At 41.5% G+C, this 26,229-nt stretch overlaps 1 protein-coding gene across 1 annotated transcript in view; it reads left to right on the top strand.

Moving 5' to 3' along the window:
• Positions 1 to 16,080: 16,080 nt before the first annotated feature.
• AGPAT5 (1-acylglycerol-3-phosphate O-acyltransferase 5) overlaps positions 16,081 to 26,229 on the top strand; it is a 61,782-nt gene continuing 51,633 nt past the window's right edge. Inside the window, exon 1 of the mRNA XM_032413719.1 lies at positions 16,081 to 16,299. Coding sequence (XP_032269610.1) covers positions 16,081 to 16,299 — 219 coding nt within the window. The remainder of the gene's footprint in view (positions 16,300 to 26,229) is intronic.

Raw genomic sequence — 26,229 nt, 5'->3', positions numbered from 1 at the left:
ATCTGAAAAAGCATTAAAAGGCTGAAAACTTCATAGGCAAACTAAGATAAGTTGCTTTCAGCAGAAAAAAGGACTATTTTATATATGTTTTAATGTAAATGTCATGGTAACCATAAAGCAAAAACTTAGAGTTGCAAAGCATAAAAGGGGATGGAGATGGAGCAAATCACTGTGGAAAATCACCAATTTCCGAAGGCGGAACAGAGGAATACAGAAACAATGGTAATACAAAGCAACCCAAAGGCAAAAGATAAAATGGGAGTAGTAAGTCCTTACATACCTATAAACATTCTAAATGTCAATTAATTCAACTCATAAATAAAACATCAGCGTGGCTGGATTTAAAAAAATTTTTAAAAACCCCGGGGTCCAATGATATGCTGCCTACAAGACTCATTTCTTTTCTAAAACTCAAAATGAAGAGATGGAAGACATTCCATGAAAGTAGAAACCAAAAGGAAGTGGGACTAGCCATACTTTTATCAGAGAATATCAACTTCAAGCCAAAATAGTAACAAAGAAGACCATTATAGATGATAAAGGGGTCAATACATCAAGAAGTATATATGCACCCAACATCAGAGAACTGAAATATTTTAAATAAATACTAACAGATATAAAGGGAAAAATAGACAACAATACAATAATAGTAGGGGACTTTAATCCCTCTCTATCAGCAAAGGATAAGTCATGCAGACAGAAAATGCTGAAATTGAACCACCCCTAAAGAACAGACCTCTGAAATTAGAACAGACCTCTATAGAACATTCCATCCAAAGACAGAAAAATATCCTTTGTGAAACTCCTTAGCATATCTGAAAAGCATTCTGCCCCTGGAAGTGGTAGCAAGGATCCACAGAAAAAACTAAAACTTGCTGCTGATGAAGATGATGTTGATGATAATGATTTTGACGAGGAAGCTAAAGAAAAAACTCCAGTAAAGAAATCTATAATGAGATACTCCAGTCAAATATGTATAAAAATCAAACCAGAATGGAAAAGATTAAAAACCATCAATACCAAGATCAAAGGTCAAGAATTCTTCAAATAACAGGAAAAGACTCCCAAAACACTGAAAGGACCTAAAAGACATTAAAGTGAAAATGCAAGCAAGTATAGAAAAAGGTGGTTCTCTTCCCAAAGTGGGAGCCAAGTTCATCAACTGTATGAAGAATTGTTTCCAGATGAATGACCAAAAGGCTATTCAAGATCTCCGGCAGTGGAGGAGGTCTCTTTTGGAAAATAGTTTAAGCAGTTTATTAAAATTTTCCATCTTATTTCATTTCTGTAACTGTTGATATCTGGCTGTCCTTTTTATAATGCAGAGTGAGAACTTTCACTATTATGTCTGATAAATGTTGTCCAGGTTCCACCATGAAGAATGTGCTGTCCAAAATGCCTATTTTTAAAACAAACTGAGGGTTCTAGAGGGGAGGGGGGTGGGAGGATGGGTTAGCCTGGTGATGGGTATTGAGGAGGGCACGTTCTGCATGGAGCACTGGGTGTTATGCACAAACAATGAATCATGGAACACTATATCTAAAACTAATGATGTAATGTATGGGGATTAACATAACAATAAAAAAATTTAAATGCAAAATGCCTGTTTTTAATGCTAGAACTCCACCCTTTGCTTGGTTTTAAGTGTGTATGGGATGTTATGATAAGACATAGTAGTAGTGGTGTTCAGACCAATGGAAATGGTGGGAAGACAAAAATATACATGTGAAATAAACTCAGTATCTTAATTAAAAAATACACATCTTTGAGTGCCCAAAGAAAATTATTCAGGATAGATCATACAATGCAACACAAAACAAATCTAAGTAAATTTAAGATTGAAATCATACCAACTATATTTTCTGAGCTCAGTGGTATGAAACTAGAATTCAACAAGCTAGAAAATGTTTAAATATGTGGAAATTAACATACTCTGAACCAATGTGTCAAAGAAATAAAAACATAAAAAATATAATGAAACCATGAAAATGGAGATACAACATATTAAAACATATGGGATATGACAAAAATACATGCATTAATAAATTACAAAGCTCTCAAACCACCTAACTTTACACATCAAGGAAGGAGAGAAGAACACACTAAGCATCAAGTTAGAAGTAAAGAAATAAAGATCAGAGCAGAAATAAATGAAATAGAGACCAGAAAAATGGAGAGGATTAATGAAACTAAGAGCAGTATTTTAAAAAGATAAAATTGATGAACTTTTAGCTAGATTAAGGAAGAGAAAAGATTCAAAATTAGAAATGAAAAGAGACTCTACAACTGATACTACAGAAATACATAGGATCATAAGACTATTATGAACAATTTCATCAACAAATTAGAGAATGGATCTATTTCTAGAAACACACTATCTACCAAGACTAAATCAGGAAGAAGTAGAAAATCTGAACAAACCAGTAATGAATAAAGAGATTAAATCAGTAATTGAAAATCTCTGAAGCAGAAAATGCAAGGACCAGTTTCACTAGCAAATTCTGAAAAAATTTTAAAGAATTAATACCAATTTTCTCAAACTCTTTCAAAAAATTGAGGAGCAGGGAACACTACCAAACTATTATATGAAGTCAGTCTTACCCTGATACCAAAGTCAGATAATGACACCTTAAGGAAACTATAGACCAATATCCCTCATGAATATGGATGCAAAAATTCTCAAAATAATAGCAAACCAAATTCAAGAATTCAATAAAAGAGTAATATACTATGACTGAGTGGATTTTACCCATGGGATGCAAGAATGGTTCAACATAAGAAAACTGATAAATGTAATATATCACATTAGTTTAAAAAATCACATGATCATCCCAAGGGGTGCAGAAAATGCATCTGACAAAATACAACATACTCTTATGATAAAAACTCTTTTAGATGGGGTATAGAAAGAACATACCTTATCATAATTAAGGTCAGATATGACAGCCCACAGTGAACATTATACTCAATGAGAAAATTTGAAAGCTTTTCTTCAAAAATCAGGAACAAACAAGATTGCACATACTACTCCTACTCAATACAGTGCTGGAAGTCCTAGCTAGAGCAATTAGGCGATACAAAGAAATAAAAGTCACCCAAATCAGAAAAGAAGAAAAACCCACTTTTTGCAGAGGATATGATTTTACATATAGAAAAACCTCAAAGGAAACGAACGAAAAAAAGTATTGTAATTAATCAGCAATTTTGATAAGTTGCAGAATACAAAAATCAACAAACAGAAATCAGTTGCATTTCTACACATGAATGACAAAACATCTGAAAGACAAAAACTATGCCATTCCAACAGCATTAAAAACAATAAAATACTTAGAAATACTTTTAAACAAGTTAAAGATCTGTACAATGAACACTACGAACCTTTCCTTAAAGACATCAAAGAAAACACAAACTAATGGCAAGACATCCCATGCTCATGAATTGGAATTAACATTGTTAAAATATCCATACTACCCAAAGTCATCTACACACTCAGTGCAAACCCCATTGAAATACTAATGGCATTCTTCATAGACATAGAAAAACAATCCCAATAGGTGGCTGGTGGCTGTCATTTGTATAAGTGTAAAGAAGAAATAAGCATCTTGTGGTGGGGTGGGGGGCATGTCAGCGTCTCTACCCATGAAGAAAGCCATGATATTCAAGCTCTAACTCTGTACCACCCATGCCACTGATTCTTATTGCTCGCCACCTTCTACCCCCTTATTTCTGGAGTAAATCATATTTGGGTCATTTGATTATTTACTTATCTCCAGTACTGTTTGAACTCTAAATACACTCAAAATGTGATAAAGGCCAGAAGCTAGAGAGGATTAACCCCTCTACATTTTATAGTGATTGTTATATTTACCTTTCAAAAACCCATGCAGCTTCATCCCACAATTTCATCCTGGGAAAAAGTAGAAATGATATTGGATACATTATCAGAAGAGAGTCAGCATATAGTTGCTACTAATCATGAATCATTTCTTCTCTTATAAAAGAAATATTTGGAGTAGGTCAGCATTACTCTGATACCAAAGCCAGATAAGGGCACCACAAGAAAAGCCAACTACAATCCAATATCCCTGATGAATACAGATGAAAAATTCTCAACAACATACTAGCAAACCAAACTCGGCAGCACATTAAAAGGATCATACACCATGAGCAAGGAGATTTCATCCCTGGGATGCAAGCATAGTTCTACATACACAAATCAGTGATTGTGGTACATTATATTAATAGAATAAAAGATAAATTATATGCCCATCAACAGAATAGGTAAATTGTAGTCTGTTCTTGTAATAGATTACTACATGATAGAACTGATTTGTAGAATGAGAACATTCCCATCAGGAGAGCAATAATATCCCTATGGCTTTCTTCTCTGGCCACTCCCAATCTGTTAGTTCAGAGAAGGAGTGCAGAGGAGGGTTCTCTCCTAAATCTTCAGCACCATCTCTCAAGAACCAAAGGACCTCTGAATTGGCCCAGAGTTCATTCATTCTCTTATTAAAATGGTTCTTTTAACTTCTAAAGACTCTAAGAACTCAACCTATTCCAAAATGCCAGATGGAAAATAGATGCTAAACTGCCCCTCCATCATCCTTGATCTTCTCATGCTTACCCATTGGAAGGCCATGGACTCTAACTTCTAACCATCCTTTTCTCTCAGGATTAACTTCAGCTGCAATTTTCATACACACACACACACACATATGCACACACACACATATGCACACACACACACACACATCCCCTTGGCAATGGCCCCAGAAGTTCCAAGATCCCAACTACTTCCAGCTTCCTCTTCTGCCACATAGCCCAAAAGAGCTCTTCAAGCTTTGGCTGTCATTTCTGCATTCTACCAACCAGAAGAGATAAGTAGAAATGAAGGGAGCACTCCTTTTTAAGATGTTTCCCATAGGTCTCAGACAACACCTGTGCTCACATCCCATTGACTGTAGTCAATGTAGTCACGTGGCCATGCTTTGCTACAAGGGAAGTTAGGGAAACCCTTTAGCTGCATGGCCATCTTCCCAGCTTCAATTCTCGGTTCTTACCACGAAGAATGGTTGAATGGACATCCACCCTTATCAGTAGAGGTAACCTTGAGCTATGTATACTAAAGGCAATTATTGATGATCTTATTTTCTGATATGGAATATAAATATTACTTGTACTTCTCTTGAGCAACTTTTATGGACACTTGACTCCAAAAGTAGAAGCCTCCTTCAGGACAAGGCTGTGTCCTCACCTCACCAGAGAAGTCTGCATGGCACCAACCTCCTCTTGCCAGTGGAGTACCTACAGATCTCTGATTTTGTTTTCTCATTTCATTACTTGTTTTATTCTGAATGCATCATTGTAAGTTACCATATGGTTCATTTGCAACAAAGTGAAATACACACAAGTTATTACCATATATCAAGTTTAAATATTTTGGGAAGAGACAGAATTAGAAAGGAAGAGTTGCTTCTGAAGCATGAAGCCAAAAGCATGAGTCATGTCTGAACAGGTGGCCAGGAGAAACAGGTGGCTGGATATTATTGTCAGTGGGAAGGATTGCCACTTGTGGGACAGGATGAAAGTGGATGTAGGTCAGGCCAGTGTCTCAGTACGGAGCCATCATTGCTCCACTTGAGTGGTGCCTGGCACCACCCCCAGGCCAGCTGGGTGAAGTCATGAAAGGCGCTGGAAGCCATAAAGAGGTGTGACTCTATCCTTAGAAAAGAGAAGTCATTGAAGAGTTCTCAGAGAGAGAAGGGTAAGGTCATATTCATTTTAGAAAAGTGGTGCTGGTGGCAGTGTGGAAAGCATGGGTGACAGCATGGGCACAGTAGTCAAGCAGAAATAATGTCAAGGTTTCAGTGGAAAAGACAGGGTAAGTCAAAAGGCATTTCTTAAAAAAAGGAATTGGAATAAAGGAACCCCACTAGCCAATTGTATAACATCCAGGGTGTGGTGTGCATGGATGAAGCCGAGGGAAAAGTGGAGGGCTATTTTGAGTCTTAGTAATCAAATGGAGAGGATTCAGGGAAGAGCAGGGTGGTGATGGTGCAGACACTTCCTGCTAAGAACACTTAAAATTCTTGTAGCATTCCCAAGCTCAGATGTCAACGAGGCAGATTTTAAAAAAGGGCCTGCAGCTCAGAAGCAATCTGTAGATTCAAGGGAGATTAGCAAAGAGTGGATTAGCCAAACACGAAGAGGGAAATGGACTCGTTCGAGAACATCTGGGGAACTGGAGTGGCTGTGTAGCCAAGACACTTTGGGTAGGCAAAGGCGGATCACAGCCAGCTAGAAAAATGTTGGGTGTGGGACTGAGCATCTGACATATACAAGACAATGGTCTGGGTAGAGGCTGCAAAGAGGGAGAGATGGCTTTGAAGCGCATTCTCTGCTAAGAGAAACACCAATAAGCATTTCAACAAATTTCGATAACTTAGGGTAAGTCCTGTAACAGAGAAGTGCTCAAGGGACTGCTGAGGGACAAGGGAGTGCCCCACTGTCTGGGGAAGAAGAGGGGACGAGGTCTGGGGATATTTTTGGCAGGGAGAAAGCTTGAGCTAGGTCCCAATGCATGAGTTAGGGAGGAAGAACATTCTAGCAGAAGGGAGAACACTTACAAAATACTGAAGTACCAGACAGCACAGGTGTCTTAGAGAACTGAAAGGAGCTTCTGTGAAGGAGCTCAGGTTGGGAGGAGGCAAACAACGAAACAGGATGTCAGAAAGGTAGGTCGGGACAAGACTGGGAAGGGCTTCAGCCTTATCCTGAAGAGCACATGCCCCAAAGACATCCAAGGAGGTCTTAGCCTGGATTGTTCCGATACAGGGAATACAAACCTATTCAAAGCAGATTAGGTAAAAGGGAATCTATGATGAAGAGTCAAGGATTCTTCCCTTCTCACTCCCTTTTTTGTGGGGTATGTGGGCTGTGTGCATGCTGCATTTTTATCCCTGCAGGTTCATTCACTCCAGTTCTCCCAAAGCAGCAACATGCGCTCACTTGGGGTTTCCATGATGCCAATTATGCCTGTAATTCTATATGATTTCTATGTCCAACTGCTCAGTTCTGTTGAGCTCAGAATCTCAGTCTCTGATTGTCTGGGACATATTTATCATGGATCCAACACCAGGGGCTGAAAAGATAGATTCCCTTGTACGACCCTGATTCTACAGATCTCATTTAGCAGGGACTCTGGGGAGCACCGCTGAAGAAGGGGGCATGCATTAAGAAAGCACCTCATATGTATCTATATAGTGACAGTGTACCAGGGGTATTCAATATGCCCTGGGTGGGGGTAACCATGGCACATCTTCTTGGAGTGCAAGTTTCCTCTTTAATTCAACAAGTTTTTATTGACTTATTGTTTGCTACGCATTGGTCCAGGCTGTAGAAATACAGCAAAGAGAAAATAGTCTCAAGGCTCAAGGAGAATACATTCTAGTTAGGAAAAGACAAAAATCCACGTCACATAGAAATAAATGTATTGTTGGGGGTGCCTACGTGGCTCAGTCAGTTAAGCGTCTGCCTTTGTCTCAGGTCATGATCCCAGGGTCCTGGGATTGACACCCGCATCGGGCTCTCCTGCTTCTCCCTCTCACTCTGCCTCTCCCCTCCACTTGTTCTCTCAAATAAAATCTTTTTTTAAAAAGAAAAGAAATGTAATGTAAAGCAGGATAAGGGGTATTATATTAGTTAGGATTAGGTTTGGCTTCAAATAACAAAAAACCAAAACAAGCTTAAACAAGTTAAAGGGGTTTTTTTTTGCTTTCATAATAACTGGAGGTGGTAAGTCCAATGCTGGTAGGATACTCCGTGGTGTCAGGAATTCACATTCCTTTTGGGATTGGTCTGCCATGTGTGCCTACCAGTTTGGCTGCTGGAACTCCCCCCACAACCTACAACTTCATCTAAAAAGAGAAGGCTACCTAACACAACCCATACCACACATAGGCTACTTCCTTTTACATTTCACTGGCTCATCGATCATCTAGGTCCAAGAAAAGCCAGAAAGTGGGTTTTATTTTATGCAGGCATGTGCCTAGGAAAACTAGGGATGTAATTACTATAAAAGAAGGGGAGTGTGAATATTGGTGGAAATTAGCATCTGCTATAAGGTCAGTAATAACACAAAGGGGGCACAGAGGTCATGCAGGGTGGTTATGGGACAATCTCTCTGGTCACATTTGAAGGAGCCTGGGAAAGAGGGAAAACATGCTCCTAGGTGAGGGAAGAACATGTCAAATTCTGGGAAGACTCTCCTGCTCAATGCACAGGAAGGATAGCAAAAGATCGGGATGGTTGGCTCTCCAAAAAGAGTAACTTCCTGATCAAGCAAGACCACTGCTTATTTACCGCAGTAAGGAAGATCATCATCTAGATAGTCTTAAGAGTCCCAAAAGAGAGTGCATTTATGGAGTTTTAGGGTCTGGGCTTGAATAGTTTTAGGAAGGTCTTTCAATGTTGGGACCTAACTGGTTTTGGACAAAGTTAGTGATGTAACAGTTCACAACTGGTAGACACAGCTAGGCAAGGGCTTCTGAGCAAGTCTGACACACCAATGTTCTTCGCTAAGCACCCAGTGGAGTAGTCTGTCCAGAGAAGGCAGTCTACGCAGATGAGCTCTTGGCTGTCCCGAGAAGGGTTTGGCTGAGCAGCCTATTGTTGGTGTCAAGGGAAATGCAGGGATTCGTGAAGCAAACAAAAAAGTTACTTAGCGGTTTACAGCCTTATCTTCTTGGAAAGAATTTCCTGGAGCAAAGAATAAGGTCATATTGAGGAGGGTTTAGTTAGGTCAGTCACAGCTGACACTCGGAGTCTGAGGCACAGCCATTCTCCATGCGGTCAGGAGACGGCTCCTGGCAGTTGGTGGGCCACAGGCAGGACTTATTTGAATTTTACTTCGAGATGGAGTATCTTGGACAGAGTAGTAACTAAAGGATCACCTTGGCTGCCGCATTCTTTTGCTGGGGCCGTCAAAACAAAACATCACAGGCCAGGTAACTTACACAGAAGTTTGTTGTGGCACAGTTCTGGAGGCTGAAGTCGGCGGGTTCCTTCAGAGGGCCGTAAGGGAGGATCGGACCCAGGCCACTCTCGTTCTTGAGAGGACCATCTTTACCTACCTGTCTTTTCATGTTCCCTCTGTGCATGGACCTCAATTTCCCCTTCTTATATGGACACCAGTCATAATGAATTAAGGCCCCCTCAAGGGCCTCATTTAAACTTGACTATCTCTGTAAAGACCCTATCTCCAAATAAGGTCCTATTCTGAGATTCTGAGGGTTAGGACTTCATTGTATGAATTTTGTGGACACAATTCAAATATAGTGAATAGGATTGTGAGGGGCAAGAGTATTAGCGGGGAGACTAAATGAAGGCTATCACAGTTTTATAGGTAAGAGGGTGGCACCTCCGATGAGGGTAGCCAATGAGAGGTGGAGAGAGGGGATGGGTTCCGGATGTATTTTAATGGTGATGCCAATACAGTTTACTGATAGATTGCATGCAGGATAGGGAAGAAGAATCAAGAAGGGGTGTGAGGATTTAGCCAGTGAGAAATTAAAACTGCTGCTTACTCAACCCCTTCCTGCCTCAGGACCTTTGCACTTGCTTTTCCCTCAGCCTGAAATGCCCTCATCTTAGATCTTATAATTCCAATTGTAACTTAAAGATCGCCTCCTTGGGGAGGCATTTCCTGGCCTTACCATGTAAAGGTGTCACTTCACAACAATCACATCACGTTATCTTAGCTCACTGCTTGCCCTTATAATTCCTTGACAAGCTATTACACATCTCTTACCACGGACATGGAGGTAACACCAAGACAGGGATCTTATCTGCCTTGGTCATGGCTGTATTACCAGGTCCTACAACAGGGCCTTGCACACAAGCATTCAGTAACTGATGGAGTGAATGAACAGTGACCTAGTGCTAACAGTGAGCAACAGAGAAATGTAGAGTAACCTATAGGTTTCTAGTGTGGAGGACTGGGCAGATAACAGATAAGAGAGAAACCCACATCAACCTGGCTTTCATGGAGATTTGTTTGCTCCTATAACCACAGGGTTGAGAGTGGCTTTCATAGCTGGTTTGATTCAACAGCTACCCGGCCTGTGATGCTTTCTTATGTCAGCCCCAGCAAATGAATGCGGCAGCCAAGGTGATCCTTTTGTTACTACTCTGTCCAAGATACTCCCATCTCAGAGTAAAATCCAAATTAAGTCCTTATCTATTTCTCCGCTGGGTGTCAGCGCCATCCTAAAACTGACTTTCCATGAGATGGCAAAGTGGCTATGCAGATCCAGCTGTCAGCCCAGTCAAGTCACTAAGTGGAAGAGAGAGGAGCATCTCTTCTGGTAGCTCGTTTAGCAGAGTGGACAGGATTGTTTTCCAGAACACCCCAATCATCTTTGGGTCTCAGAAGCCCTTAGGGGTTCATCCCTAAACCAATTTTTGTAGCAACGCAAGTAGGGCTACTTTATAATAGACCAATGGTTCAAGAAACCATTAAACAAAGCTTTAAAAAAAAAAAAAAAAGAGTTCTACCTATTGGTATTCACTGTTTTGGAAATTAAAACAAGAAATTTAAAAATATTTAGTTCCTTTAAAAACACTCTAAAACTCATTGCATTCTAACAATATTTTCATGAAAAAATAGACTTCCAAAAGTAAATTTAGTAAGAAGAGTGGCTAGTTACACATGGTCTTGCAGGTCTCTTTACTGTGTGGCTTAATTACATACAGCTAGATTCCCTGCCTGCATTCACAAGTTTTTTTTGGTGGAGGCAAATGAAGAGAACCCAGCCTCCATCAGATACATGATTGGAAAAAAGGAAGGAGTGTATTAGCCTTTCCAGATAAGAAAGATTATGCACATTACTAGAGTAAAACTCAGCAACTGGTAATTTCTTAGAGGTTATTAGCATTTTGGAGCTTAATATAGGAAAGTTTTGTACCCTATTATATTCAAATCCACAGGTCTCTCTTGCACTTTGGAAGAACCCATTACCCATGCAATGATTTGGACATGAAGCACTGGCTTACAAATTAGTGGTTCACTTATTTTTGCAAATCTTCTAAAATATTGACATACAATACTGAAAAGTCACAATGGTTATTACCACAGAATTTGTAAGAGTCTGAAGTATTGGGAACAGGTCAGACCCCTGGGAGCAAATTTAAGCTTTCCAACATTCTCATTTTCATTTGAAAGCTCAAGTTTTATTACCAGCAACTATGCGTTATTTTCCTTGAAGTGACATTTTGTTCATTTTTGAGAAAATATCTGCCAGAATAACCATAACGTATGTTACTCTTTCACGTAAAAAGGATGTTCCTTTCAAAAAAAAAAGAAAAAAGAAAAAAAAGTAGCTAGTTCAGCCTGAAAAATGAAAGTTTTCCTCCAGAGAACTACTGTACTTTGGTGAAATCACACGTGCTTCATAGATACTCCCCATTTACTCACACCCAATGTTAAAGAGTAAGGATTTAATAAACTTGGTCTTTTTTTGTTGCTTCACCAAGGATATTGACTGAAACGAGTGTGTTTTTGCCGCGAGTATGTGGTGATGAACACGTGGGCACTAGGGCGCTTTGGATTTTGGCTTTGATGCATGCTAGGGTGCTAGCAGAGTTACCCAACATCACCACTGAAACTTCAACACAGTCAGAAAGGCAAATCACAATTCACGGACATTAAGAAACATTTCATCTTGGGGCACCTGGACGTCTTAGGGGACCTTCAGGGGTTCAAGGTCCACACTTCAGACACCACTGTCTGATGCTAATCATGGCCCAGCCCCAGAGCCCGGATTAAAGCCAACTTCCCCGAAATAGGGCCTTGGCTGGGGAGGGATGGACATCTGATCCGAACGAAAATCCTCAGGTCAAGAGGCGAACAGGGCCATGGATGTACAAACATCCACTAACAGAAGCACAGGTGAAGAACTAGAATGTTATTACAACTCTAACCTCTAGGCGAGAAAGTTGGAAAGAGACGTTCAGATTTCATCCAATATATTTTTTTAAAAGTATTATTTAGGTCTTTTGGAACAAGGGTGCCTGTTTTAGTTTTACAAGTAAAAAATAAAGGCTTGCATGGTAGCTGACCAATAGAGGCAGAGTACTGGGCTACAATTTTAGGTTGTTGGTGAATAGAAGGTATTCTTGTTTGGGATCTTTCCTGCACTCACACTGACACAAGTGTTTCCCTTTGTTTCTAAGGGCATCACGTCCAGATCAGCACCCTGTTACCACCTGGACAGTCAATTTACACTACCTAGAACAATTAAAAAAAAAAAAAAATTCCTCCTTTAGACCTTTCAGTAGTTTTCCAGATCCTTTGGGATAAGGTCTAAAATCATTTACATGTATCGTAAGTCCCACCGTCATGTGGTTCTTCCCGATCTTTCCTTTCCTGACTCAACCCCTACCATCTTTGTCTCCTTCCCTTGCCCCACTTACTTTCTCCACCGATAGTTTTCAAGAACTATTCCATGGGGAATCCCTGAAAATATGTAAAGATGTGGTCATGAGTAGTTCTAAGGACCTGACTTTCAGATGCTTAACTTTCCTGAAACTGATCTGCCTATGAAGACTCCTGGGAGTCCAGACCCACCTTGCATTTCACAATGGTCCCCACCCACTTGATTCACCTCAAATCTTAACTACATTGTACTGCACTGCGGAGGTGGAAAGGTTTAATGAACTTGAGGACACCAAAAGATAATTTAAAATTTATTTTAATTAAGGCATCATTAAGACAGGCGTTGTCAATAAAACTTTATTTACAATAATTATCAGATTTTGTATACACACTGATTCACTGTATATTGCTAACAACAGCAATACCTAATCCAGGAGAAATTTTTACTTTTCGATACTTGATGATATAGTCTGAGCAATAAGAGACTTTGAATCATAAAAGGATATTCCATTAAGTTAAATTCTGTGGTACAAGCGGAATGAAATATGTTTTCAAGGAGAAAAAGAAAGGATCAATGTAAACTTCTAATTGGTAAAAACCTTAAGTATTTAAACAGATGATGATGGGTAATAAATTGCCATGGTATTCATAATCCATTCAGACCATTTAAAAGATTTCTGTAATCACTTTATTTTAAAATGTCATAACTCATCAGAACTTACTTTTGTAACTAACTAAACTTACAATAAGAACAATTTTAGCTATTAACTTAAAAATGTGTGAGGGAAATACAGTTCTTTTAGGGGGCATCCAATTTTTTTTTTTTTTTTTAAGTGTGGCCCATTCCATGGGGCTCCTGGGTGGCTCATTAGGTTAAGTGTCTGCCTTTGGCTCAGGTCATGATCTCGGGGTCCCGGGATGGAGCTGCCCAGCAGGGAGTCTGCTGCTCCCTCTCCCTCTGCCCTCCCCCCATCCCTAGCTTGTAAGCGCACTCTCTCAATAAAATTAAAAAAAAAAAAAAAAAGCGTGGCCCATTCCAGTGTTCCACACAGGGCTTTTCAGTGCTTGGGTACACTGCACTCTCAGCTTCCGTCCTCAGGATACGAAGTTCTCACGGGGGAGGTTCTTCCTCTTCCTCTTATTTCTAGCTGTCGCCTAGCTAACTCCACCATTAAGTTTCACTTTAAGTGTCACTCTGCTTGAGAAGCGTTCTTTGTACCCAGACTAAATGAAATCCCAATACATGTTCCCACAGTACTACGCATCTCCTCTTCATGTAAAGCTGACCCCACGCACAGCCCCTCACCACACCTAAGCAGCAGAAAGGCAGAGAGAACCGGTCTTTCCACTCTTCTATCCCAGGGCCGGCGCACGCGGGCCACGGTAGCTGTACTTCCCTAAAGAACCATTTCTCCAGAGTGGTAGAAAAGGAAGCCAGCCTGCAAGGGATTAAAACAATGTAGGAGGCAAGGAGGCAGAAGCAGAGAACGAGGGCTGATGAGAGCTTAAGAAGGGAGTGAGCGCGCAGAGGGGAGAGCGAACCTGCCACCGTTACCGGGAAGAGAGAAGAGCACAGGACTCACCAGGTAGGCAGGGCTGGGTCTGGACAAAATGGGGACAAGAGAAACAAGCTCTCCGTGTCTCCACGCCATAGAACTTTACCACTTGGTGACGCACAGTCACTGGGGCGTAATTCACGGAAAGCAACGTATTTCCATACAGCACACATATTTACTGACGTCATGCATACAGATCGTAACGTGAACACGGAGCCTGCTTCATCTCTTCATACATTTTCTCCTGACTGCAGGGATGTCTGGTCTCAGCCCAAGGAAGCACGAGCGGGGTGGAGACGCACACTATCCACACCCATGACTCCTGCCCTCCAGAAAGAAATCTAGTTTTTCTCACAGGCCATTCCTTTCCACGAAAGAGAGGGGAAACCCCGTTCAAAGTCTTTCTTTTGTGTAATGCTTCCTGTTGGCAATATACTTACTGCCCAAATACTTGTTCCTTGGGAACTCTGCTCACCTGGCTTTGTCTCCTAACATAGCCGCCTACCAATCATGTTACGTGATGCCAACGTGGCCACTGTCCTGGCCCTTGTTAGGATTTTCCATTAAAGCGGCTCCCTGCATAAAGCTACCCCACAGGCTTCCGTTAAGAAAAAAAAAAATATTTTTAATGAAAAAAAATTTTTTTTCACTTAAAGCATTTGGCATTCTTTGGAAGTGCAATTGTCCCCAGAAAAGGTCACACATTAAACCACTTTTACTGAAGCCAAAGGGCAGTAGAAGGATCCAGAAGGTCTCTGGATCTGTTTTTACATCAATAAAACAACTGCCCCCCCTTCCTAGATTTTTGTGAAGGTCACAAAAGTATGTCAGTACTTTACATATTCTATACGTACAGTCCAGGTACTTTTAGGTACTACCCCAAAGTGAGGCTCCTTATGAAAACAAAATGGGAAGACAGAGACCCAGGCGCCGAGGAAGTGAAGCAAGAGTGAACCTGAAAGGTCTGACAGTGTGCGCAGCGCCTCGTGAAGAGGCCGTCCCGCTGAGCGCTCACATGCAAGTCCCGTCACCACCGTGATGGAAGAAGCGGCCCGATTCCGAACCACCCAGGTGGCGGGGGAAGGGAGGGAGGGAGTCCTGCGCACTCGCTGGGGAGAAGGGGAAGAAGCGGGGAAGGCGGACCGGGTGGGAGCCACCCAGAGAAGGAGGGCAGGCATCCCGCCGAGCCCAGCCCTGGGTAGATAACCCGGGGCGGAGCTCTGATAGCGCTTACCACACCCTATCGTACCGGGCCAGTTTGTCGTTTTGCCTTCCCAAACTAAGCTTGGCAAATATTTGCTGGATGCGTGAGTCCTGACTGGACATAGCAAGGTCTGCAGCACATCTGAGACACAGGGCATCCCGGGGACCAGGGGCCCACAGAGCGTGCGAGCAGAACGTGGGGCCTGCCCTCCAACCAACCCGGGCCCAGAATCCACCTGACGGGACCCAAGACCGCCCGGGCCCCCTCCTCCGGCCCGCACGCACCTTCACCTACGGGGCCCGTCAGCCGCCACCTTCCTTCCCGCGTCTGCCCCGAGACTAAGCTTTGGCGCATGCGTAGCGGACAGACCCTGGCTGGCCGCGCGTCCGGTCGGCAGTTGCGCTTCAACTGTCAGCGCATTCGACCAATCAGAGGATGTGTTAAGTTCATGGAATCCCGCCCCCTACGGGGGACTATGGCAACAGAAGGCCAATCAGGCGGCGTGTTGTTGCCGCGGAGCCCCGCCCCCGTCAGGGGCGCTGGGTGACGGGCGAGGGTCAAGGGGTGTAAACGCTTCTGAGCTACTGAGCCTCGGAGGGCCGCGGCATCCCCTTGCCCCGCGGCCGCGAGCAGCGCGCCCGGCCCCACGCTCCCGGGCCCGCCCAGCGTCAGGCGGCCGCGCGGCCCATGCGGCTGGGGGCGGAGGCCGGAGCGGGCACGGGCTGGGCGTCTCAGGTGCAGCTGGCTGCCCGGAGAGGTGAGGGGGCGGCGGCGGGGCCCGGCCCGGCCCCGTGATTGGCCGCTGGCTGAGGGCAGCGGAGCGGCCTGGAGGCGTCCCGGGCGGGGAGCGGCCAGCGGAGCCTTCCGCGCGCGGCCCCGGCGAGATGCTGCTGTCCCTGGTGCTCCACATGTACTCGATGCGCTGCGTGCTGCCGGCCGCCGTGCTCCTGGGCACTGCCCCCACCTACGTGCTGGCCTGGGGGGCCTGGCGGCTGCTCTCCGCCTTCCTGCCCTCCCGCTTCTACCAGGCGGTGGACGACCGGCTCTACTGCATCTATCAGAGCATGGTGCTCTTCTTCTTCGAGAACTACACCGGCGTGCAGGTGAGGGGCACTGCCCGCCCTCCGCTCCCGTGTGCCGCACCTGCCTGCCCGCTCCTCACCCGGGTCCCCGCTGGGAACCTTTCACCCCGCGCCCCGCCCCCCACCCCAGGGTACTTGAGGATCGTTCAGCTCTGCCTGGCAGATCCGGCCCCAAGAGCACGTGCCATCACCCTGTCCTCCCACGGCGAGGGAAGTTTCACGTTCTTAGGTAGGGTTTGGTCCGATACCTCCTTGCAGCAGGTACCCCCAGATCGCTAGGAAGCTGTGGTTATGTTGTTCTGAGGCCACAAGTTGGATCATCCCCCCCCCCCCCCCCATCTTTTGTAACTACCTGTCTCGGTGCTTTGCTAAGTAGGTGCACATGAACACTTAAGTAGGGCAAGCAGTTGACAAGTTTTTGGCGTTTGGTCTCAGAAGATTGGTAATGTTTGAAGTCAAAAGGGCGCTTTTAAAAATCGGGGACCTCTTGAAACAGATGACTGTTACTATTTGGACAATAAGTACAACTTTGTTTTGCATCCTTCCCCAGTATAAGTGAAAGCTGGATGAGGAAATTAATACATTTGTTACTGTAGAAGCCTTACCGTAGATAAAATTCTTGCCAACTTATACTAGGCTCAAATGTGTGGCTAATTTTTTGTCTGATGACTTTCTGTTACTTTTTCTGTGGAGATTGGATCTGCAGATTAAATTTGTAAAAAAAAAGAAAAAGAAAAAATGTAGAAGACCCCCTTTAGTTATTTGAAGTCTCTTTTACAAAAATAACAATTGCGAATTTTCCTTTTATTTCCCAATTTGAATGAAAGAGCTTGACTCTTGGTTATTCCTTATATCCAGTGAGTCCTCTTTTTTTCTTTTTTTTCTTTTTTTCTTTTCTTTTCTTAGTCGGGGTTGGGTTGAAGGGAATGGGATGGCATTGGTTTTGTCTTTTTGTCTTTTTTTTTTTTTTTTTTTTTTTCCTGGAGCAGCTGTTTTCACCCTGTTGTCAACCAGCTACTATTTTCAGGTTGCAGTTGCACTGCTGTGGATCCCTGATGACTCTGAGTTTGCCCCAGTTGGAGGTTGTTTGGGGGAAGGGAAGTAGGAGAAGCCAGGGCCTACATTTAAACCGGTATCTGTAAGTGCTTCCTAGAAAAGAAAGATTGCTTTTCCAGATCATGGTTTCCTGTTAATTGACTTTTAAAATGGGCTTCATTTAAAATTTTCACTAATTCAGACCAATCGTTTTCCCCCCTTTGCTCTTATTTCACCACCTTTGTCTAAATGTATGGTTTTGTCATGATTAAATATTTAATTTCACATCAGATGACAACTGACCTGGACTAGGATATAGACAGAACATAGGACAAAGTCACTTACCTTTTAGGAAAATAGTACTACCTCTGGTGGATTATTTCATTTTTGTTCAAAGAATATAGCGTGTTCCATGCAATATAATGTATAATATACCAGTGAAGTACTATGTGTTTAGCAAGTTTCTTATTTTAAAAATGATTGTAAAATTTCAGTGTTTCTAAATTATATGTCTTACCTTATACCCTGTTCAGTGTAGACCTCCAGTTTAATTTTTGAGTTCTCAGCACATGGTTTTTAAAAAAAATTGAATCTGTTGGGGCGCCTGGGTGGCTCAGTCGTTAAGCGTCTGCCTTCGGCTCAGGTCATGATCCCAGGGTCCTGGGATCGAGCCCCGCATCGGGCTCCCTGCTCCGCGGGAAGCCTGCTTCTCCCTCTCCCACTCCCCCTGCGTGTGTCCCCTCTCTCACTGTCTCTCTCTCTGTCAAATAAATAAATAAAAAATCTTAAAAAAAAAAAATGAATCTGTTGATCATCAGTGGACAGTCAGTTCCAGAATTCCTAACAAACTTTAAAGAACACACATTAAATAAAACTTTGAATTACACTTGAGGGCCATCAGATATCCTTTTATAAATCCATGAATGACAATATCCAGGATAGTAAAGGAAAGGGAATTTATCTATAAGGACATTCTGTCACCTTATTCTTAGTTTTACTTACTAGTTTTCATCAGTGACTTTGTCATTGTAAAGTTTTGATTAACATTTTGTCTTGTTTTTCTTATTTTGCTAGGGGACTTTTTTTTTCCTTGAATTGTTTTTCACCTCTAATTGGCAAAGAACAGAGATGATCCTCATCTTTGTTCTGTATAAAAGAATGTTGATTAATTTCTGAAGAAGTGTTAGTAATTTAAGTTTTTGGACGAAAGGAAGTTCACCATTAAATTATATACATTGTAGAGTTATATTTAAATTATCGTTTTTTCCACCCCCTTCCATTTGGTGACCAACAGTTTGATCTCTGTATTTATGGGTTTGTTTCTTTTTTGTTTGTTTTGTTTTTTAGATAACACATATAAAGTGAAACCGAACGGTATTTGTCTGACTTATTTCACTTAGCATAATACCTTCTAGATCCAACCATGTTGTCTCTGATGCCAAAATCATTCCTTTCTACGACTGGGTGATATTCCAGTGCGTGTGTGTGTGTGCGTGTGTGCGTGCGTGTGTGTGTGTGTGTGTGTGTGTGTAGCACGTCGTCTTCATCTATCAGTGGACACTTAAGTTGCTTCCATATCTCAGCTATTGTGAACAATGCTGCAATAAACACAGGGGTACATGTATATCTTTTTGATTGGTGTTTTTGTTTTCTTGGGGAAAATACCCAATAGTGGAATTACTGGATCAGGCAGCATTTCTGTTTTCAGTTTTTTGAGGAACCTCCGCAGGGGCTGCACCAATTTACGTTTCCACCAGCAGTGCATGAGGTTTCCCTTTTCTCCACATCCTTGCTAAACGTCTTTCTGATACTCACCATTCTGACAGGTGTAAGGTGATAACTTATGGTTTTGATTTGCATTTGCCTGCTGATTAGTGATGTTGAACATAAATTAGAATTTTTTTAAATGGAATTTTTAATGCTTTTTAATTCTGGTTTTAAAAAAGAAATGGCTCATAGTAGTGTAACAGAATATTTTTTTATGTATAGAATTTTTAAGCTGAAGAGAAGTAGGTCCATGAAGTTGGTGATCTGTGTTTGGCAGGTAAGCCAGTTCAGCATGTATACTTGAATGTTCCATTGGATTCTAGCTAAATATCTGTTCTTTCCTATTTCCACTACTTTATTTTCACACGCATTTTTGACACAGGAGAGCATTTCAATCGCTGTTGCTAAAATTTTCGTTTATAATTTATTCTTTTAGGTTCTAGAATTTTATTAGTACTGAAACAAAAAAGGGTACCTTCACCATTTACTTTGGAATAAGCAATAAGGATTTTAAAAGTCTCATTTATCTCACTTAATTTGAGATCCATTGAAAATCAACACAAACCTCTTTATTATTTTGGGGCACACGGATTCAAATAACTGTATTTCTTTTCTGTCGCTGCCATAACAAATCACCTCAAATTTAGTGGCTTAAAACAAGAGAAATTTATTCTTACAGTTCTAGAGGCCAAATGTCTGAAATCAAGGTGTTTGTTGGCCTATCCTCCGTCTTGAGGCTCTAGGGCAGTCTTGTCTTTGGCTCTTTCAGCTTCCAGGGGCTGTGGGCATTCCTTGACTTGTAGCTATGTAATCCACAGTCTGCCTCCGTGATCTCACTTCCTCCTCCTCTTCTGCCTGTGTCGGATCTCCCTCTGCCTTTCTTTTATAAGGACACTTGTCATTGGGTTTAGGGCCCACTCAGATAATCCAGGATGAGCTCCCCAAATCAGAATCCTTAGCCAAAGACCCTTTTCCCAAGTAAGGTCACATTCATAGGTTACAGGCTTAAGACATGGACAGTCTTTTGTGGGGGTCACCATTCAACCTAGTCGTAACTTAGTCCTGCTTATTCTTGGAGCTGGAGTTTCAGGAAAACTTGTGGGAAGGTAAAAAGAAAGAGGGGCATTAACTGGCAGAGGCAGCAGTGAGGATTCCTGCAGGATGGACGGTGATGCAGTTACTATAACCTCGAGGTGAGGGGAAATCAGATTTACCATAATTTCTATCCTAGGATGCTGTCCCGAATGTTGAGATTTCTGCATAAACAGTAATTGTAATAGTTACGATAGGTAATGAAAAATCTTAACATGTTGTTTTGGAAGCTGTTAAAAGTTAATGTATTTTTTTTCTAAATATCAGAATTCCTTTCTCATTATTTAAAAAAAAAAAAATTCTCTTTTTCCTCCTTCCAAAGGAATGAACTAAAAACTGATCATTGATATTAGCAGGGCAAAAATATCTAGGGATATAATACATGCCTCCTTATTAACATGTAATAAATATTTTAATCAAATTTTTTTCCTGCTTAAATCCTTCTGTAACACTTGGAATTTACTTTAAAATGTATTTTACATTAATGGCCCTATCTTCTAATTTGCTCTTTCTCAAATGCTAACATGATAGAACAACAAAATGTGGACTTTGAGAGAAGATAAATTTAGTTTTTCAGCTGACCTACTTCAAGTATAAAATAGTTCAAAAAATACTGGAAACAAGATAACAGAATTTAAGCCTAAGATTTTGATTTTTTTAATATGTTCAGTTAGAATACTCTTAACTTCTCTAATAATTCATACTTTTAATTGAAACATTGTTTCAAGTTCCTTAGGAACAACCAAGGCATTCATATCTGGAGACCATTTATAACTGGTTCTTTCTATAGCACTATTTCATCAAACATAGTCCTAGACTTTCAGTTAAATTTGTATTCTGTATCTTGTGGTGAGGGCAGCTAAACTATTCAAATAAAACATGTTTATTTAGAATGGGAGAAGGGACCTTACAGGTCCACCTCCTTTTTACCACATCTGGATTCTGTCTGCATTTCTGCTAAAACGTTGCCCAGAGTCTTCTTGAATATCAGTAGTCCTAAAGAGAATATAAATACTTTGTATCCTTAATTTCCTTTTTCTCTGCTTATTTATCATCCATGTGAAGACCTTAAAAGACCTGAGATTACTTCCTTCAGTTTAGCTGGGGCAAGACAGAGCCAGGCAGGTTTGGTTGTGCTTCTGCATGTGTGGGTTCTAGAGGGGAGGGGGGTGGGAGGATAGGTTAGCCTGGTGATGGGTATTGAGGAGGGCACGTTCTGCATGGAGCATTGGGTGTTATGCACAAACAATGAATCATGGAACACTATATCTAAAACTAATGATGTAATGTATGGGGATTAACATAACAATAAAAAAATTAAAAAAAAAAAAAAAAGAATGACAACAGCCTTTCATAGAGGAAATTAAACATTTCCCAAATCAAATAGGGTTCCAGTCTAACACATTTTAAGTCTGGCCAGGGAATAGACTTATAGGAAAATTTTAGAAAACTGTAATTAGAACCTTGTTTTTAGGGCACCTGGGTGGCTCAGTCGTTAAGTGTCTGCCTTCGGCTCAGGTCATGATCCCAGGGTGCTGGGATCCAGCCCCGCATCGGGCTCCCTGCTCCGCGGGAAGCCTGCTTCTCCCTCTCCCACTCCCCCTGCTTGTGTTCCCTCTCTCGCTGTGTCTCTCTCTGTCAAATAAATAAAATCTTTAAAAGAAAAAAAAAAAAGAACCTTGTTTTTATACTTTCTATAAATAAAAATCCCTGATTGAGCAAGCAATTTTTTTGTTTGTTTGCATTGGTGTAAGATTCCTTTTAATGTCTTATTTTTCTATTTTAAATCACAGATGCAAAAAAACACTCAAACACTGCCAAAATATTTTGAGAAAGTTAAAGTTCCCTCTGCCTACACACACCTTTCCCAGGTATGCAACAATTTGGTGTGTAACTTTAGATTTCTTCTAAGAGCTTTTAAATAAATGTAAATTGTGGGAAGACTCCTCCAATACATTAACTTCTCGGATGGGTTTTATAGTTGTACCCAATATGTCTGTAACCTATGGGGACACATCTGTGCTGTTGAGGAAAGGAAAATTTGAGTCTATAGACATAATTTAATTTCCCTCTTTCGTGAATTTGTCTGAATTTGTAGAGCTGAATGAACCGAGAGTTGACTCTTCCTAAATGGACTTAGAAGTTAATTTTTCCTTTAATATTTTCTCATTTTATTATGGTTTCTTAAACACGGGTTGATAATGCAATCCAAAACTAAGTAGTAACTTCTAAGGAATCCCTAAAAACTACTCTTCACTCCTTCATTCGTGCCGTATTGGAGTGTGCACCTTGTTCCAGATCCTTAGGTGGACGCTAAGGGATACAGTGAAGAAAACCGTGGGCAAGATCCCTGCCCTTATGGAGCTCACCCTTTAGTGAGACACAGATGGGAACAAGAAAATTAACCTGTACTGTGCTCTGTGAAATTGTTAGACTAGTGGTTGAGGAACTTTGCCCAAACCAGTGACATTTGCATGGAGCTCTGAAAAGGGGCCAGTCGGGGAGGATTTGTAGTAATCCAGGCAAGAGATGGTGGTCAGACTTGTGGACAGAGTGGACATGGAGAGGATGTAAAGATTCCCAGATCTATTTTCGAAGTAGCTGATAGGGCTTTGTGACAGGATGTGGAAGAGAAAGGAGAGGAAGGGTTCCGTAACAAACTTGGCGTTGAGTGCGAGCTGACTGTGCCAGGTGTTCTAGCATGTCAGTCCTGTCACTCTGACCACGTAGGCACCCTTCTTCCATTTTACCGATGGGAACTGAGGCACCCGTAGTTCACACTTGTAGTAGGTAAGGCAGGATTCAGTACAAGGCACTCTGGCTTCAGGATCCGTTTTCTGAAGATGCTTTGCTCGATGGTGTGGTTATGTTGGTTGAAATGAGATCCCTGCTCTTAGTTTATTCATACTAGGAAAAATACGGACAAACAATTCCAGTAGAGGATAATACTGAAATTGGAGTGTTTGTGTTTGTTAGCTTTGTGACACAAAGATAAAATAAGTTTGCCTGGGTTCTTTAAGAAGGCTGTATGAGGTGCTTCGAATCTTTACTTCAAACGGGAGTGAGTACTGTGGTATGTTTAGGAAAAAGAGGCCCTCAGTGGATAACTGAATGAAAATGAAGACTCCTAAGTGTGGCCTTCAAAGCTGTCTAAATTTTGCCCTGGCCAATTTTTCCATTTATTGGTTTCACTGTAGCCCAACTGCTGCTTCCTCCCCAGTCTCCCAAATCACCAGGGTATTTTCAAGCATGTACCTTTGGACTCTTCTCTGTATGCTTTCTTCCAGCTGAAGCCTCATCTTTCCCTCACCCCCTCTCGGTGTCAGCATCACACATGTAACTAACACAGGAAATATTAACATAACATTAGCATCTTTTAATGCCTGTATTGACCCCTCTACAAGATTGTAACCTTGTGGAGATAGCAATGAAGGGGAGAATAACTTAATTTTCCCCTTTTAATAAAAGGGCAGAGTACAGGGGATACTGATCTGGTGTCTGTGGAAATGTAGATGAATCTCACTTTTAACTGGGGTGGGTCCTTGAATGAGCTTACTGGTTGACAGATTTTGATTTAATGGGGACTACCGGTCTAGTGAGTCTAATTGTATTCTTTACTTAAATAGATAAAGGGGAAAGAAACATGAACTGTACGCTCAGAAGTAAGAGTGAGAAAGAATAAGGTCAGAGACCTTATAAAGGGGACATTCTGCAACAGCCAGCGATATAGAGAAACCTTTGTTTGCTTGTCAATAAAAACCTGTACTTTTTGCTACTTTTGAACCTACGTAGCTCTCTAAGGCTTATTTTGTTCCCCCTTTCTCTGTGGGAACTAGCAATGGAAACCCCAAATAAGGAAGTGTTGCTTGGGTATTTTAGAGGACTGTATGTGTGTGGAAGTGGTATTTGGAAGACAACTTTATTCTGCCTGGCCTCCAGGTGGGGATTTCAGAACCAAAAAGAAACCAGGGGTTTATACCTGGAAAGGAGCATCACCTAAAGTGCTAACCACATGCTAGGTACTCATGTTTTATTTTATTTATTTATTTTTTTTAAAGATTTTATTTATTTGAGAGAGAGACAGAGCATGAGCGTAAGCAAGGGGGAGGAGGCAGAAGGCGAAGCAGACTCCACGCTGAGCAGGGAGCCCAACTCAGGGCTCAATCCCAGGACCCCAAGATCATGAACTGAGCCGAAGGCAGATGCTTAACCGACAGCCACCCAGGTGCCCCTAGGCACTCATGTTTTAGAATGTGAAAATAGTCTCTCAACACACAGCTTAGCAGTGTAGAAAGAAGTCAGTTTAAAAAAGCGTGTATGAAGTAAGTTATAAAAGAAAGAAAAGAATCAAGAGTCATGGGAATACAGGAGCAATGCAGCTGAATCCTAGCCTTGCTTCACTGTAGGGAGCTTGTGCGGCTCAGCACGGGTTTGTGGAAGGTAGAGCCCGGGTAGTGAATGTCAGTTGCTCTTCCTGGCTTAGGTATTGCTTTGTTCCCTGTCTGCATTTGCATTTCTGGAGGAAAATTTTTTATGTCTACTTAATTTTTTCTCATGAGTTTCTTATCTCCTTAGTCTTCAGACAAAAAATCACATAAGCTTCTTTTTTTTAGTTTTTTTTTTTTTTTTTTTTTTGACACAGAGAGATAACAAGAGCAGGAACACAAGCAGGGGGAGTGGGAGAGGGAGAAGCAGGCTTCCCGTGGAACAGGGAGCCCGACATGGGGATCGATCCCAGGACCCTGGGATCATGACCTGAGCCGAAGGCAGATGCTTAATGACTGAGCCACCCAGGCGCCCCCACACAAACTTCTAATATATGGGAAGGTTTCTCATTCAAAGTTCTTATTTCGAAGTTTTGCAGAGAATAGTTTTATAGCATTCGAAAGAGTTTCGGATCTTGGTGTGAGAAACCGGAGTGTAATTCCTAGCTCTCTGCCATAGTATGTGTCAACTTGAATAAGCTTCTCAGCTCAGTATTCTCCTCCTTCAGTGGAATACTTACTGTCATGCTGTTTTGAAGACTAAATGAGATACCATGCGAAACTGCGCTCAGTGACTGGCATGTCGTAGGTGCTCAGCAAAACACCCTGTAGAATAAGGACAATACCAAGGGACACACGTGAAGAATGTATAAGAAAGCTTTGTGATTTGTAAGGTTCCTTTTAAATGTTGCATGATCATTATTTTAGCATACTGCTTATTAGACATGACTATGTTTCTACTTTGATCTTGGTTCAGAGGGCATTGTAATTTTCCTATTCAATGAAGTGTTGCTTGAGATTGGGCAGAAAAAGACCATCGTGTTTGTATGCAGTACAGTAGAAATCTTTTACTGGTTAACTCGTGATATATTTCACTGGCCTAAAAATACATTTAAAAATTCATTTCAAATGATTATAAACATCATGAAGTGTAAATTATATATGTAATCTTATTAAAACAATTTATAGCTGCATTTCTGTGTAATCAGACTTTTTTTTCCTCTTACCCATTAATCACTTAACACAGTTGTGAACAAAAAATTTCACTTTATTGGACAATAATAATAACAGCAGCTAACTTTTGGGGGGCTGCTGACTATGTTCAAGGCATTGTGTGAAGTAGTTTACCTCATCTCATTAATTAGGAGTAGTTGCTGTTAGGACATTCATTTTACATGTAAAGAAATAGATGTGGAGAAGTAAGGGACTTTGCTCAATTTCACACAATTACTAAGGTGATAGACTAGGATTCAAATCCAAGTCTTAATTCAAATCAAATACTTTAACCTGTGCTCTTAGTGACTATTATGTTGCAGTGTAGAGGAAGAAAAACTTTTCCTCTACTCTCTTAGGTTCATAGCTGAGGTCTGCAAATTAAACTGACAAGAGTCAGATTAACAGCAGAAAAGACATACATATTTTACTGATGTTAATATTTTTACATGCATTGGTGCCTCACAGAAAAGAAGTGAAAATCAAAAGAAGTGAATAGACTCAGTTTGAGGGGTTTATACATCATTTTAAAAAAGGGCAGTAACTTCTGGAAACATGACTAGACAGAGAAAGGGCTTTG

This window comes from Phoca vitulina, unplaced genomic scaffold (genome assembly GCF_004348235.1).
Source record: "Phoca vitulina isolate PV1807 unplaced genomic scaffold, GSC_HSeal_1.0 scaffold15, whole genome shotgun sequence".
In the NCBI taxonomy this organism is placed as follows: domain Eukaryota; kingdom Metazoa; phylum Chordata; class Mammalia; order Carnivora; family Phocidae; genus Phoca; species Phoca vitulina.
Note: the sequence above shows the minus strand (reverse complement) of the source record. Positions and strands in the feature narration are given on the sequence as shown.